The 15,973-nt window shown below is 43.8% G+C and overlaps 1 protein-coding gene across 7 annotated transcripts in view; it reads left to right on the forward strand.

Annotated features, from left to right (window-relative positions):
- The window catches only part of BCKDHB (branched chain keto acid dehydrogenase E1 subunit beta), a 295,919-nt gene that overhangs the window by 154,958 nt on the left and 124,988 nt on the right, over window positions 1–15,973 (forward strand). For 4 of the 7 annotated variants that reach the window (XR_002093308.2, XM_019496836.2, XM_059731467.1 and 1 more), the window contains one exon: window positions 2,010–2,081. The exons of the other annotated variants lie outside the window; for them this stretch is intronic. Coding sequence is in view for 3 of the 4 variants with exons in the window: in XM_019496836.2 (XP_019352381.1) it covers window positions 2,010–2,081 (72 nt within the window). In the remaining variant the exon portion in view is untranslated. The remainder of the gene's footprint in view (window positions 1–2,009; window positions 2,082–15,973) is intronic. 7 annotated transcript variants of the gene reach the window in all.

Below are 15,973 nucleotides of genomic sequence, written 5' to 3' on the forward strand. Positions count from 1 at the left end.
CCCAAGAGTAAACATAGATGACAATGTTCAACACTGGATAAAATCTGCCAGTGGTGCCTTTGAACATCTTTGAAATCATGTCCTTGATAATGACATCAGAACCCAAACAAAACTTCTCATGACCAGGCTGTTATCATTCCTACCCTGTTGTATAAATATGAAACTTGGATGACATATCAGAAATACCTGAAAGCCTTGGAATGTTACAATCAGAAATATCTTCAGAAAATTCTCCATATCAATAGGAAGGACAGAAGAATGAACTCCAGCATTCTGGCTTAAGGAAATACCACCAAAATTGAAGTAATGTTTATACAGGACCAACTCCATTGAAAAGGACATCTCATAAGGATGTCTGACAACAGGCCCCCAAACAGGTCTTATACCACCAACATACCAATGGTCACTGCTCTAGAGGTGGGCAAAAGAAGAGATTCAGGACCTCTCAAAAGCCAATCTGAAGAAATGTAATATTAACATGAATACCTGGGAGACTCAAGCACTAAATCATTCCTAATGGCACTGCGATCTATGACAAGGCACTGGTCATTTCAAGAAAACTTGTATCACTATGGATGCAGATAGATAAGAGGGACAAAGGGAAAGAGCTGTGATTTTGACGTCATCAGGATTCACTCCTGCCTCCTGGAACTATTTGCCATGTCTGCAGTTGAACATGTGGATCTTGGATTGGCCTCTTCAGTCATCTCTGGACTCATCAATGAGTTCTCTGTTGACTGAAACACTGTCATCCTCTTATCAAGGGATTGCCACCACTGATGAAATATCAGAGTAGCTATCCACACAGAAGAAGTTTATCATTGGCTTAACATAAGCTGTTAAAAGGAGTTCAGCCTACAATTTGTCTCTACTAGGGGCCTGTGCTGGCTTTGCCATAAAGTATTTGTTACATGTTTAGTCATAAAAAGGGTGCTGAGAGTGCTGAACTTGATTATAGTTGAACATTTCCTGGAGCTAGCTGAGAACTTCCTGAAGTGGGACAGTCTCCAGCCAGATCCAGGTTGCATGTGCAGACTTCCCCACACAGCCTTGGGCTGGCTGGGAACTGTTTTGGCCTCGGGTAGGTCCCAGCCAGCGCCAGGCACGGTGGGGAACTGTCCCCATGCAGGGAGCTCCTTGCCCCAGCTCCATGATCATGATTACAGAGCAGGGCCTGGCAGATTGCTCCTTGCCTCTGCTCTGTGATTGCGGAGCTGGGATAGGGAGATCCCTGGTGGTGGTGCAAGGGGACATTGTCCTTGCTTGGCTCCAGTGGCGGACCCCACCTTGGGAGCAGGCAGCTCCTGGGGGCAGGGAGCAATTTCCTGCCCAGCTGACCAGGAGCAAATCTGGAGCAAATTTGCTCCTGGTCAGTCATCTACACGTGCCTTACTGCACAGTAATCACTCGGCAGTTAATTTGCTACTTGAATTTGCAGGTAGCAAATTAACTGCTGAGTAGAGTAAATTACTGTGCAGTTAAGGGTCTCTGTGTATAGATTGTGATGCTTACTACACAGTAATTTAGTTTACTACACAGTAAACTAGCTTGTGCAGACATGCCCATGTGTTCCTCTTTCAGTGTATTGCCATCTCCCAAAAGGCTGTTTAATATTCCATGCCCAGTAATAAAGTGAAAAACATCTGAGTGTTCTGGAGCAAGGAGGATATAATTTCTGTAATGTCTTGCAAGCCAGAACTGACAGGAGGGAAAAGGCAATTCTCTGAATAGGGCCATATATTTGGGAACATGTCAGTTCTCCACTTGTGAAAGCTGATAACCTCATATCTTTGTTTCACCATGAAAGGCTAGTTTTGTGTATTAGAGAGAGAGAGCTCGTGGTATCTCTCTAGCTCCTGAGAGATTTTTTGGTAAATATTCTGCATAGGTTTTGGGATTTTTTTTTTTTCTTTTAAGGCAAAGGCCAGTTTCTTGGAAACCCTGCTGCCTCTGGCTATGTACAAGCATTCTTTACTAGTGGTGGACTTTAGTATGCTTTTTTTTTGCAGGTGCATATGCCTGTGTTTTCTATAGTTACGATTACAACATATATTCTCCCTAAAGTAGGCTTCAGCTGTCTGGTAAGTGGACCTTTATACTGATGCTTTGCATGTTTGGAGTACTTGTATATGGATTTTAATGCAGCTTAGAGTCTTAGTTTGTTTTTTGTGATCTCATGTAGAGTAATGTGCTGGAATGAGAACGTGTACAACATGAATTAATGCCTGGTCATGTTCAATTGATTTTGTCCTACAGGAGAATAAAAAGATGCGTGTAATGATTATTGTATGCTGTTTTAATTATGAGTGCCTTGGTATGATGCTTAGGCATGTGCGCTTAACATTTTCCATTCTGATTGGTGTAATTCCTCTGGAATTTAAGCTAAAAAAGCTTGACTAATGTATATCTATCATATTTATTGAATCTAAAACAGCTTTGAAGTTAAGACAACCCCCCCAGTAATTAGATTCTACATATGGAAAATGTATAAATTTGTTCTGTTATAGTTTTACAGGTGTAGAATCTAATTCTTGAAGGGTCATCGTAAATTTATCCCCCTCCTGCTACAGTGGGGAAAGAAGTATCAGGGCAGTAGATGGTGGGGTGTGGCCAGCCCCCTTGCCATCTCCCCCCCCAATTTCTTGTCCCTGCCCCCCCCTCCTTTCTCTCCCTCAGCCTCTGCACTCCCTCCACACCCTCTGCCCCCTTCAGCATTTCCTACTTCCCACAGCCTCTGCCTCCTTACTCTCAACCCTCCAATTACTGTCAGATGTGGCTATGGCTTCATTCCCTTCCAGGGCACAGAGCACATGGAAGTCCCAAGTAGCTGCTCTCCTGGTGATTGGCCAGACAGGGGACAGAGTGTCCATGTGCTCTGTCCCCAGGATGGATCCAGAGCTGCACCTGACAATAAGAGTAGGGGAGGGTGTAGGCAGCTGCTGTGGCTCTGACTCTGACCCTAACTCAGGCTCAAGGCCAGAGTCAGAGTCGTAGCAGCCACCGCAGCTGCCTGCTCTTCCCTCTCTCCTTGTTCTTGATCCAAGATGAGGGGCTTTTTCCCTCGTGCTGAAATAAACCCTCATCTTGGATGAGGGTTGTAAGTAAGGTAAGTAAATGCAGCAATTTTATTTGCATGCATGGTGCAATGTGCAAAAATGCAAGTTTTTGTAATAGTTCGGAAAATAAGTACAAATAAAACACTGTAGAGAAAACATTAGTTGTTGTCACAAGTATCTTTGAATAACAGAAACCATCATGTGAAACCTCCTTCAGTTCAGGTTGTCTGACTCAACGGGTGACTTTGGAGAACTTTTACTTATTACAGAAAAATTACCAAGATTTTTTTTTCTTGTTGCCTCCTCCATTCTGTCACTTATAACAATTACTAAGAGTGAAATGATACATTTTTTTTTCTTGGTCTATGCTGCTGTGAAATATGTCATGCCTCTTACCTGCACTAGTATGAAGCACTAACGAAGTATCAAATAGTTTTCTCAGTTGTTTGGAGGAGAGGGCGTAGACAACCCAGAAATAAAGGTTACTGTAAAAAAAAAAAAAGAAGCTTTCTTTTAGTATATGTTTTGATGAATACTTCATATCTTCATCTTTATTTCATTACCACCTAAATTAATATCAGAACCAGTCTGATTGAGCCAGCTGATGATTCAGCAAAGTACTAACTGAGGAAATTGTTGGCATGAGTAAGATTGTGAGCATAACGACCATATGTTTTCTTTAAAATATTGTGCATCTTGTATACATCTGCAAACTTCTAAAGAAATAAAATATTTGGTGGTAATGCAGAAATGCTGATTATAAATAAGTAGAGCAGTTTTTATGTAGTTTTCTTTTAGGTGTTTTAAGCTGAACATTTTGTAGCCAAACATCAGATAAAAATGGAGCTCTACTTATGAGAGGAATTGGCTGTTAGGGCTCTGCGAAGCTTCGGTCTGTGATTCGATTTGGCAGACTTTCAGCCTGATTCGGTGGCTGAATCTCTGAATCTGAATTGAATCATGAGACCCTTTAATCTCTCCATATCGATTTGGAGAGATTCAGAAAGATTTGGTGATTCAGACATAGTCACAGCTTTAAGTGTTTTTTCTACATAACTCAAGGTACCAGGCAGCTTGTGAATTCTGCGATGCTGGGGCAGATGGAGTGTCCCATGGGACCAAGGGAGAGGGTCCCCAGCGTGTTCAGCAGCAGACCCAGAAGTGGACCAGAAGCACTTCCGGTCCATTTCTGGGTCAGCTGGAGAGCATGCAAAGGGGCCTCTCTGCCACCCTGCAGCTTGGGGTGGCTGATTGGCTGCAGGGGGGATGTGGGGGTCCCCTGCAGCCACTCACTGAGCTGTGGTGGTGAGGGGGGCCCCCCAGCATGCTCAGTGGCAGACCTGGAAGTGGACCAAAAGTACTTCTGGTTCACTTCTGGGTTAGTCACCAAGCACGTGGCCCCCCCCCCCCCCCCCCAATGTTCCTGTGGGATGCTTCATCCACCCTAGCATTGCACTATTCATGAGCCACACCTGGTGCCTCGAGGTATGTAGAAAAAACATTTAAATCTGTGTCTATGGGTGAATCACTGACCCTCCAAATCAGCATCGAATCTTCAGATTTGGATTCTGCTGAATTGAATTGGGGACAGTGATCCAAATCAACAAATTGAATCACTGTCCCCAATTCAGGCCGAATCTGAATCCGAACAGAATACGGCCCATTTTGCACACCCCTATCAGCTGTGTGGCTAAGGCAAGTAGAGTCACACTTTAGAAATAAGGTTCTAGTCATGTTACAGACTTCTTTTATGATCTTTAGCAAGACACTTAATTTCTTTGTGCCTTATTTCACTATCTGTAAAAACTGTGTAGCCTTCCTTTCCCCAGTCCTGTCTACTTGGAGTGAAAACTCTTTAGGGCAGGCAGCTCATTAGGTATGTAAACAGTATAGCAACATAGAGCTTTGATTTGGGTTGTGGTCTGTAGATGCTACAGCAGTACATGTAATTGAGGATAAATACATAAAATTATTACTGCAGTTTTGGAGGATGTTTTGGAGGATGCACTCTGGTTTTTCACTATGCACTGCAGTATTAGTTTTGTTCTGGAGGATGCACTATGACCAGGGATCTTAGTTTTCCATGGGGGAAAAAAAGCAGAAAATCTTTATTTAACCCCCAAAATTCATGTTTTCCGCAACCTATCCAAAGTGCATCTTTGTACTGTGTTGAGTGGTGCCATTTCTGCGCTCTCTTATTTTTGCCATGGTTTTTGCCTCTCAACCAATCAGCAGTGTCCCCTCCCTCTGTCCCCCCCCCCACACTGCTGATTGGTTGAGGGGCAAAAACTGATGCAAAAATAGAAGAGCAGAAATGGCACAACTCGCTGTGCAATGCCAAGGTTGTGGAAAAATGCAGATTCTGTGGGTTTTTTTGCATAGCGTTTTTTGTGCATAGTGTTATGTGAAGGACTCACACAGTTGTGTAAATTAGGGTGGGCAAGCAGGGAACTAGTGTCATGGGAGCTACAGCAGGGAGTACTCAGCACTTTCTGCCAGTGGCATTGGGTGCTCACTAAGTGCCAGGGATGGAGGAAAGGAGGATCACCATTCCGTTGACTCCATTTGCCCCCTGGCTCCCCAGATACATGCTTTTTAGTTCAGCCCTGAGCTTCTCAGCTCCTGTGGCCAGGTAGAGGTACCCCAGGGTTTCCCTCACTGCTACAAAGGGGGTGGGGTGCACCATTTCATCCACCCCTCTTCCCACTTCCTCAGACACACTGATTGGTATGGCACTGCCCTGCCTGGCTCCTGTGGCCAGGAGGGGGCCGTGCGGAGCTTCCCCTGTTGTAACAAAGAGTCCTGGTGGGAGCGTTCCTGATGCTTCCTCATAGTTGGCACCTGAGGCAGGTGCCCTCCCTTGCCCTGCCCTATTACACTACTAATCCCTGCTTTCCAGCTCAATGTCCCCTCTCTGCACCCTTCATTCAAGAGCCTCTCTGCCCAAGACGCCAGTAAAAGTGCTAATTATGACTCTGGATTCAGGTATGTTTATACTTTTCTGTATCAAGGTACAGACTCAGTTTTGTTCTGGAAATGTATTTTGAGTAAAAACCGCTCTGTGTGTTCACGTTTATCTCCATCTTGATTTGACATTCCAGTGGCTTTTAGTTACAAGTTAATAATTTGAAGTGTCCTGTTCACATGAAAACGCCTTAAGGAAGAGCTTGTCAGATCCTTTGACAAGGGAGATGGAATTTGCAAGGCCATCGGATATAAGAACTGAGTAAAGATACAAGGACTGACTACAATCTAAAGGAGTCTTAGAGTACATAGGGCTCTGAAGAAAGTGATTTGTGCATAGCATTGTTGTTCTTCCATAAAGCCTGAGTATGTCTTCTGTTTTGTCTGTAAGGTGATAAGCTTGCAAAGTCTGTGTGACCCTTGTTTTCCCTGTTCTGTAGTCTACAAGGGGAAACCAGTAAGAAAGAAAGTGCATAGCCTTGATGAAACTCTGGAAGCATGAAAGAGGTAGGGGGAATATAGTCTAGGGTTGTAACAACTTGTTTCAGTGAAACATGGCCATCGTTAAAATGGTATCTCACTAGTTGAGAAGAAAAGCACTGCTAGAAGAAGGAAATAAATGCTGAACATGAATATAGTGACATGGCGCAGGCTACCCTAACAGGATCTAGTTAAGAGATTTTCCTTGGTTGCCACTCTCCAGTATGTGTGGGAAAGAGAAAAAGCAGATAGATGTAGCAGAGTAATAAATCCGAAAGCCACACTTTATTAAATTGCTAGCCATCACATAAGGTGCAGCTGAGCTCCTCAGCAATCAACAAAGTCCCAGTTTCATCCCTGTCTCCTTACCTCTCTATGTACAGCGAAGCTGGATTGGTTCATAAGAACATGCCTCTGACTACAGTGGTGTGAGATGTGTGCAAACACATTGATTTCTAACTGCGTAACCCTGGCATGGAATGTTTAGTATAGGAAATTAAGAAAGGTTCATTTGGCCCTCCTTTTGTATACAAAATTCCTACTGGCAAGTTGTCTGCATAATATCTACCAATAAAGGGAATGGGTATCTTAAGTAACGAGGAAGAAAGACTCTCTCCTGAACATTGCTTGATGAGGGACTTATATTTCAAGTGTTTAATCACCATCTCTCAGCTATGTTAATTACAAGTAGTGTGTAGGAAGGGAAGGCAGAGAAGAGATCCTTATTATTCACTGAGATACAGAACTCCAAAATTAATGAAGACTTGCAGGCCGGCTTCGATCATTTTTCCTGTCACTTACCAAGATGACTGCTGTCTTCTGGCTGATAACTGCAAAGGGTTCAACTAATCACCAAATTAAGCTATTGATCCAAGTTAAAAATGCAAATGCCTGCACATCATGTTAAATGTAAATATGAGAAGCAGAAGATGTGTGTCTTTGGGGAGTATACTCTTCACAGAGACAATATTTATACAGTTTTTATGACCCCTTTTGATTTAGCCTGAAAGCACATAATGTACAGCAGGGCTGACACACAGCAGACTGTAAACAGAAGCATTTCTTTACGTTTTGAAAATTCTGCTTTCCTGCTTCTTCTTAAAGATATCTTTTTGAAAGAATGCTAGATTCCACTTGGCAACAGGATGTATTGCAGTTTTAAGAAAGAGAGCATGAAGCTGGGAGGTAGGTCATTTACCTTTTCCTTCTTTCCGTTTCTTTATTTTGGAATTTAGCACAAAGTCATGTAAAGATTAATCAATGTTTGTTCTCTGTGCCGATAGCATAAAAGACTATGTAACCAGTAATTTAATACTCAACCATCCATCTATATCTATCTGTTATTTCTTGTTCTGTACCTAGACTGTAAAGTCCTTGGTAAAGGGATTGTTATATTATTACACAGTGCTAGTCTGTGACAATAGCTCCTAGGTGCTATTTTGTATGCTGATATAAATACTAAATAATAATAATAATGCACAATGTCTACTGTGGCTTCCTATCTGTTGGGACTAGGCTTTTCTACAATGCTAGTTACTGTAAAACTGCAATGAGGTCTTCAAAGAAATAGAGCATCTTGCCTGATACCTCAGAGTGCTTTACTAACAAATTTGAAAACAGAAGCCATCTTTTCTGACTCAATACAAACATTGCTTATGGTCCTGACCATAAAGACTCAGATTAGAGAATGTTTGTACACAGAAAAAAGTTCTTAGTGCCTGAGAGTCACTCAGATGCTATGGCTATGGGAAAGTGCACTAGGAAAAATCTTGTTTGCAGGTTGGAGGACTGTAACTAATTCCATGACACTTCTGTGCTGAGTGACAATAAGTCTTGGTCTATAAACATATTTTGCTTTTTACATAACTTTAAATAACTAGGAATATATTTTGCAGAATTCCATTCACTGCTCTATTAGTGACATGTTTTTGTCAAAAATCATGGCATAGTTTTGTGACCACATTCATCACAGGATTTGACCATGCTTTTTCCATGTCATTCTTTACTTAACTTGCTTGATGTATAATATGTAGTATTTTAATCTATTTTTCTTGATAATACAGAACACTGCCTATCAGCTATGATATGTCTCCAAGGGGGAGACAAATTTGGGACATGATTTAGTGCTTACTGAGGTCAATGTAAAGATTCTCATTATCTTCTTACGGAACCTGGGTGAGGTCTATAATGAATTATTTTAGATTTTACTTCTTTTTTTAAATTTAGAATTATTTAGAATTAGAAATTTAGAATTATTTTAGATTTTACTTTTTTTTAAATTTAGCTGTTAGCTTATTTCTCCCCTCTTCCTCAGTTTCATTGATTGTCTTAATTATAGTCCAAAAAAAATTCTGCTTTCATGCACAAAGAATATGAGAACCTAATGGAATTGAAGCGCAAATGGGATTAGAGTGTTTGTTACAAATACAATTAAAATGAACTTTTATTAATGCTATTCAGAAATAAAAATATATATTTTTTTGATTGGTTTTAAACTGGATATGTAAGAATTGCTTCTGCATAAAAGGTTTGTGCATGGGATAAAACTACAGTATGTCATTCTTCGGTACATGACGTAAAGTTTGTACATGTGGATGGGGGAGGATCCAGTGGGGAGTGTACTTATGCACTTGCACCCCACCCCCGCCTTCCATTGATTCATTTAAACCCAATTTAAAACGAACTGTTTGGCAGTGGCAGCAGCATTTAGGGTCAGGCAGCAGGAAAGGAGTCAACTGACTTCATGGCTCATTAAAATTTACCTGATTCCTTCTAAACCCTTCATTCCATAGGTATTAATGACCTTCCCTCCTTTTTTGATGGTCTTAATCAAGACAGACTTTCTTCTGCAATTCTGCTGTCCGTTAGCTGCTCTTGGTAACTTAACTCCTATTTTAAAGTAGCTGCAGACTGTATTTAATGCATACCAATAAAGTCATATTTGTTCTTGCATCAATCTTACAACTCAGTAATATAGCCCTAGGCCACTAGCATACTAGTAAAGCTTCTAGCTTCTTTTTACCTTGTTAAAACTTTTGTGTGTTAAACAGATGCACCTCACCATGTGCACCCCCTTTTTTAAAATCCTAGATTCATCCATGCTTGTGGATATTAATTGAATGAAACAAATGTGGATATGCTGTTTTTTCCTTTGGTCTCTGGTTTTATTTCTTCCCATTTGATGATGTTTCTTATATTGTTAAAATATTTCAGCACTGTGAGTGAACCAGAATTAGCTTATACTTTCAGATTAGAGAAAAAAAATATGAAAATTAAAAGCATGCATCATAATGCATGTATGCAGGAATTAGGGCTGATAATTAATCTCAGTTAATTTGCAGGATTAATGTGTTAATTGATTCTAGTATTAGTTTTTTTTAAATACGTTAATTACACATGTATGTTTGGAGCCCATGCCTGGGCTCCAATCTGCCACCATCACCGCCACCTCTGGGCTGCCCAGGAGGGCAGCAGTGGCAATGCAGAGGAGCTGAAGAGCAGCCAAAGTGTGGGCTCTGGGTGGCTGCAGCAGTGGGGCAGAGGGGCATGGACATGGATACACACAAGCAGCCTGAAGCATGCATGCAACCAAGAATGCAGCCTTGCAGCGTGTAGAGCAGCACCCTGCAGGTAGGTTTGTGGAGGCATGGGGCTGGGGCAGGCTGTGGGACGGAGCCATGGGAGGCTTGTCCAGGGATGGGGGGGTGGGGGCTGGCTCCCCACTTCTGCACGCACCCCTGGGGCAGGCATGGGAGGGCACATGCCTCCTAGATTTGTGCATAGGATGGAGGTGGGCTGCCCACTGTGGGCTGGGGCTCTGCACCCTGCTGCCTTTGCGTTGGGAGCCGTGTGACGCCATGTTGTGCCTCCTGCAGCCGGGCATGCAGAGGATGCGTGGCATAATCAGCATGTGGCTCCCAGGGCAAAGGCAGCAAGATGCAGAGTCCCAGCCCACAGCAAGCAGCCTGCTTCCACCCCGTGCACAAATCCGGGGGATACATGCCCGCTATGCCTCTGCCACGAGTGCGTGCAGCAGTGGGGAGCCATGCCCCACTCCCACACCCCTGGACAAGGCACCCACACCTCTGTCCCATGAACTGCCCCTGCCCCTGCCTTACTCCCTCTCTCACTGTGGGAGTCTTAATCTCCCTCCGCCCCTTTCCTCCACAGATTTACCTGCTGAGTACTGGTTCTGTGTCTGTATGTGCCTGCATGTGCCTGTGTGTCTGTGTGAATGTGTTTGTCTATGTCTGTCTGCCCCTCACTCCCAAGCCATGGCCAGCTCTGCTGTTTCCCCTCACTCCTGACACACAGCACCCCACATCCTGCCAAGGTGTGCAGAGAGCCCCCATCCCCGGACTTCAAACCCCACACACAGCCCCCAACACCTTCCCAAATTTCCCCATCACACATAGACCCCACCCCCACCTCCCATCTATATGAAGTACCTGAATCATTTTGCATAATTTTGAGTCTTTAGCTGTGCAGTTAAAATCTCAATTAATTGCAACTCCTTTTGTAATCATGCAACTAATTGTAATCAAATGTTTTAGTCGTTTGACAGCCCCACTAAGAATCTAATGCAGAAGAAAATAATGTTATACTCATATGTTTTAATAAGCTTGTCAGTTGACTTGGATAATAAAAAGCTTTATAATTAAATAATACGGAGCAATTTGAATTGCAGAAGATCCTTCTTTTCCTTCATTTTTTGTTTCTTTTGGTAAATTTTCAGTAACTTGAATTCACAGATGGTGATACAACCCACAATAATATCTTCTGTTTCAAAGGAAATGGGATGTCTTTGGCCTGGGTGTTAAGCTGAGAGCAGAATATTTATGTACTGTTCAAATATAGATTACTACAGTTAGTGTATTAAAATGGAAGTTTTAATACCACAAGAATATATAGAATTATAGCAAAGGACAGTATTTTATCTGTTGTCCATTGCAGTACTAATCTATTATTAAATCATAGAAAATTAGGGTTGGAAGGGACCTCAGGAGGTCAATCTAGGACAGCCCACTACTCAAAACAGGACCATCCCCAACTAGATCATCCCAGCCAAGGCTTTGTCTAGTCACATCTTAAAAATCTTCAGTGATGGAGATTCCAAAACCTTCCTGGGTAACATGTTCCAGTGCTTTACTACCCTCCTAGTGAGAGAGTTTTTCCTAATATCTAACTTACTGTTCCCTTGCTGCAACTTGAGTTGATTGCTCCTTGTTTTGTTAGTTGCCACCACTGAGAACAGTCTAGCTCCATTCTCTATGTAACCCCCTTCAGGTAGCTGAAGGCTGCTATTAAATCCCCTCTCAGTCTCTTCTTTTCTCCAGACTAAATAAGCCCATTTCCCTCAGCCTCTCCTCATAAATCATGTACCTCGGCCCTCTAACCATTTTCTTTATCCTCTTCTGTACTCTCTCCAACTGGACTGCATCCTTTCTGTAGTGGGGACCCCAAAACTAGATACAGTACTCCAGATGTGGCCTCACCAGTGCTGAATAGAGGGGAAGAATCAATTCCCTCAATCTGCTGGCAACGCTCCAAGTGAAGAAGTCCAGTAGGCCATTAACCTTCTTCCAGCAAGGTTACACGGTTGGCTTATTTAGCTTATTTTGTGCTCTAACCCTTAGGTCCTTTTCTGGAGAGTTGCTGCTTAGCGAGTTGCTCCCAAGTCTGTACCAGTGCATGGAATTGTTCTGTCCTAAATGTAGAGCTTTGCCCTGATCCCATGAGATTTCTTTTGGTCCAATCCTCCAATTTTACCTAGGTCTCTCTGAATCCTAGCTGTACCCTCCAGCATATCTACTACTCCCTGCCAGCTTGGTGTCATTTGCAACTTGCTGAGGATGCACTTCATCTTATCTTCCAGGTCGCTGATGAAGATATTAAACAAAACTGCCCCCCCCCCCCAATATTGACCTCTGGTCCACTCCACCACTGGCTGCCTACTAGATATCAAGCCATTGATTACTACCCTTTGAGATGAATGATCCATCCAGTTTTCTTTCCATCTTACAGTTACCTATATTTTCTTGGCTTGTCTGGGAGAATGTTGTGGGAGACCATATAAAAAGCCTTGCTAAAAATCAAGGTACACCATATCCATTGGTCTTCCCTGTATCCACAGACCCAGTCATCTCATCATACAAGGCAATCAGGTTGGTCAGGCATGACTTGGCCATGGTGAATCCATGCTGACTGTCCCTAATCACCTTGTTCTCCAAGTGCTTAGAAATGGATTCCTTGAGGACCTGCTCTATGATTCTTCTGGGGACTGAGGTGAGGCTGACTGGTCTGTAGTTCCCTGGATCTTCCTTCTTTCCTTTCTTAAAGATGGGTACGATATTTTCCCTTTTCCAATCCTCTGCCAATTGCCACAGGTTTTCAGAGATAATGGACACTGACTCTGCAATCATATTAGCCAGCTCTGTCAACACTTTCAGGTGCATCGTGTCCAGCCCCATGGACTTGTACATGTCCAGCTTTTCTAAGTAGTCCCTAACCTGTTCTTTCATCACTGAGGACTTCTCACCTTCTCCTGAAACTGTGCTGCCAGGGCAATAGTCTGGAAGCTGACCTTGCCTGTGAAGACTGAGGTAAAAAAGGCTTGAGTGCTTCAGCTTTTTCCACATCATCCTTCACAAGTTTGCCACCCCAATTCAGTCAGGGATCCACACTTTCCCCAGTCTTCCTTTTGTTGCTGGCATACTTGTAGAAATCCTTCTTCTTACTTTTTACTTCCCTTGCTAGCTGCAACTCCAGTTGTATTTTGGCCTTTCTGATTTCATCCCTGCATGTGTGTATGTGTGCAATACTCTTATACTTCTCTCTAGTCATTTTTTCCAAGATTCCATTTCTTGTACATTTCTCTTTGGTGGGTTAGCTCACTGAAGAATTCCCTGCTAAGCCAAGCTGGTCTTCTGTCATACTTTGTAGTCTCCCTATACATTGGGATAGTTCATTCCTGCACCCTCATTAAGGTTTCTTTAAAGTACATCCAGCTCTCCTGGACTCCTTCCCCCCTACCCTCCCTAGACTGGCCTCCCAGGGGATCCTGCCCATCAGTTTTCTGAGTGAGTCAAAGTCTGCTTTTCTGAAGTCCAGGGTCCTTACTTTGATGCTCTCCTTCCTTCCTTTCCTCAGGATCCTGATCTTAATCATCTCATGGTTGCTGCTGCCCAAGTTGCCATCCACTTCTACATTCCCCACCTACTGTTTGTGAGCAGCAGGTCAAGACGAGCATGCCCCCTAGTTCAGTGGTTCACAAACTCTGACAGATTGTGCACCACCAATTTAAAATGATACAACCTTAAGTACCACCAGCACTTAAGGTGGGGTGTGTGTGTGTGTGTGTGTGTTTGTTTGTGTGCGTATGCTGGGGGTGTGTGGGAATGGGGTGGGGTGTGGGGAGTATGTGGGTATGTGTGTATGCTAGGGTGTGGGGGGTTGTGAGGGGGTGTTGCTGTGTGGGAGCGGCATGTATGCTGGTGTTTATGTATATGTGGGGGGTTGGGGCAGGGTGTGGGTATTTGGGGTGTGAGGGAAGGTGGGGGGTGTGGGGAACCCCGCACTCCCTCTGTGGCACAGCAGCAGGTGGGGAAATTCAGGGTGCAGGTGCACAGTGGGGCATGGCTCTGGCCAGGGCTGCAGATTGCAGCAAGGGGCACATCCCCTACCAGGCAGTCTAATGCCCTTGCTCCTTGCACTTGCCGGGCATGAGAGGGAAGCCCCAGGCCCTGGAGCCAGCTGCTTTCCCTGCCCCCCAGGGTAAGGCACCTGAAGCTTCCCTCCCATGCCACGCAGCCCCTGTGGAGAAATCAGCTTAATAAGTGCGTGGGGATTCCCTCCCATGCCTGGTGAGTGTGAGAGCTACATGTGCACACGGGGAGTGCTGGCAATACAGACTGCCAAGCAGGGGCTGTGCCCATAGCTGCAATGTGCAATGCTGTCCGGAGCCACGCCCCACTAGGTGCTTGCTCTGGGCACAAACGCCCTGAGCACCTCTGCCTGCTGTTGCCATTGCCATTGTCTGCCAGATGTGTGCGCCATGGGGGGAGTGTGTAGGGGGGTTCCCACACCCCCCACCCTCCCTCACATCCACACACTGCCCAGCCAAGCTCTGTACTGCTGTTGATCCCCTGGGCATGGGCTCTGTGCTCCTGCCCAGCTGCGTCCCCACCCCCACCACTTCCCTACCTGCTACCTGGAGCCAGCAGAAGACCTGGGAAGTGCAACAGCAGTAGCAGCAGCTCTGCCTGGAAGCTGTGGGCTGGGAGAGCAGGGCCCTTCCACCCACGAGGGTCAGCACAAGGCTCAATAGGGTATGTTTGGGGTATGTATACACGTGGGTGCCTCATTCCCACTGTTGTGGGTGGAAGGTCTGGGTGGGACACGTGTACCACTGACAGGTTGTCTGTGTACCACTGGTGGTCCACATACCACAGATTGGAGACTGTTGCCCTAGTTGGACTCTCCCACACTTGTACCAGGAAGTTGTTCCCAATACTGTCCCCAAAATTCCTGGATTGCCTGTGTACTGCTGCTTTTCTCTCCCAGCAGATTTCAGGGTGATTGAAGCCCTCCATGAAAACCAGGGCCTGTGATCAGGAAACTTCTGAAAGTTGTTTGAAGAAGAGTTAGGTTGAAGTTAGATTCTATCTCCCCCTATGTGCTGAAGAGTTAGGTTCTATCTCTCTTAGGTGATCATTTCAGGTTAATGAGGGGTATGATAATTGTTGTCTTTGCACTGCTTTCAGTATTACATGGGTTTAAAGGTTGTTTAATGGATTAGAAAATTACTGTTATAAACAATGTGTGTGTGATTTTTCACAAGAGCTTAATGGATTTAAGCATTCAACTTCCATTGGCTTTTAACACTTGTTTGGCATCTTTATTAGGGCCCTCTGAAAACTGAAGTTGTTCATTTTGAGTGACCTGTTTTTTAAATGTAACTGGAAACCAAGAAGGTAGGTCATAGTTGTAAGATGGGTATCTTTATCATAGAAAGCAGCAACTTCAAAATCAATTTAAGAGTCAGAGGACATCCAAGGCAATGTGAGCTTTCAGTGCAATGTGACAGTTAAGAGAGAAAATTTAATCAAGGTGTGTAAGCAGGAAAGTAGTAAGGAGATAAATGAGGATATATTACCAGGATATACGACCATGGTAAGCCTGTTACTAGAATTTTGTGTTCAGTTCTTTAGCTCATACATTCAAAAGAAGATTGTAAGGATTGGAATGGATTAGGAAAATGCTGCTGCAAAAATGATTTGTGCTTATACAATGACACACTAAAGCATAATTTAGTTTAGTGAAAAAAGAGAAGAGGCATCTTGGTCATAGTCTAAAAGTACTTATTGGGGTAGAGAGGTTTTGACAGCAGAGAGGTCTTTAATCCAATATATAACGACTTAATAGAGGGTGGGAAACGGAACCTAGGGAAATTCAGTCTAGAAATAAGATGCATT

Source organism: Alligator mississippiensis, chromosome 1 (genome assembly GCF_030867095.1).
Source record: "Alligator mississippiensis isolate rAllMis1 chromosome 1, rAllMis1, whole genome shotgun sequence".
NCBI lineage: Eukaryota > Metazoa > Chordata > Crocodylia > Alligatoridae > Alligator > Alligator mississippiensis.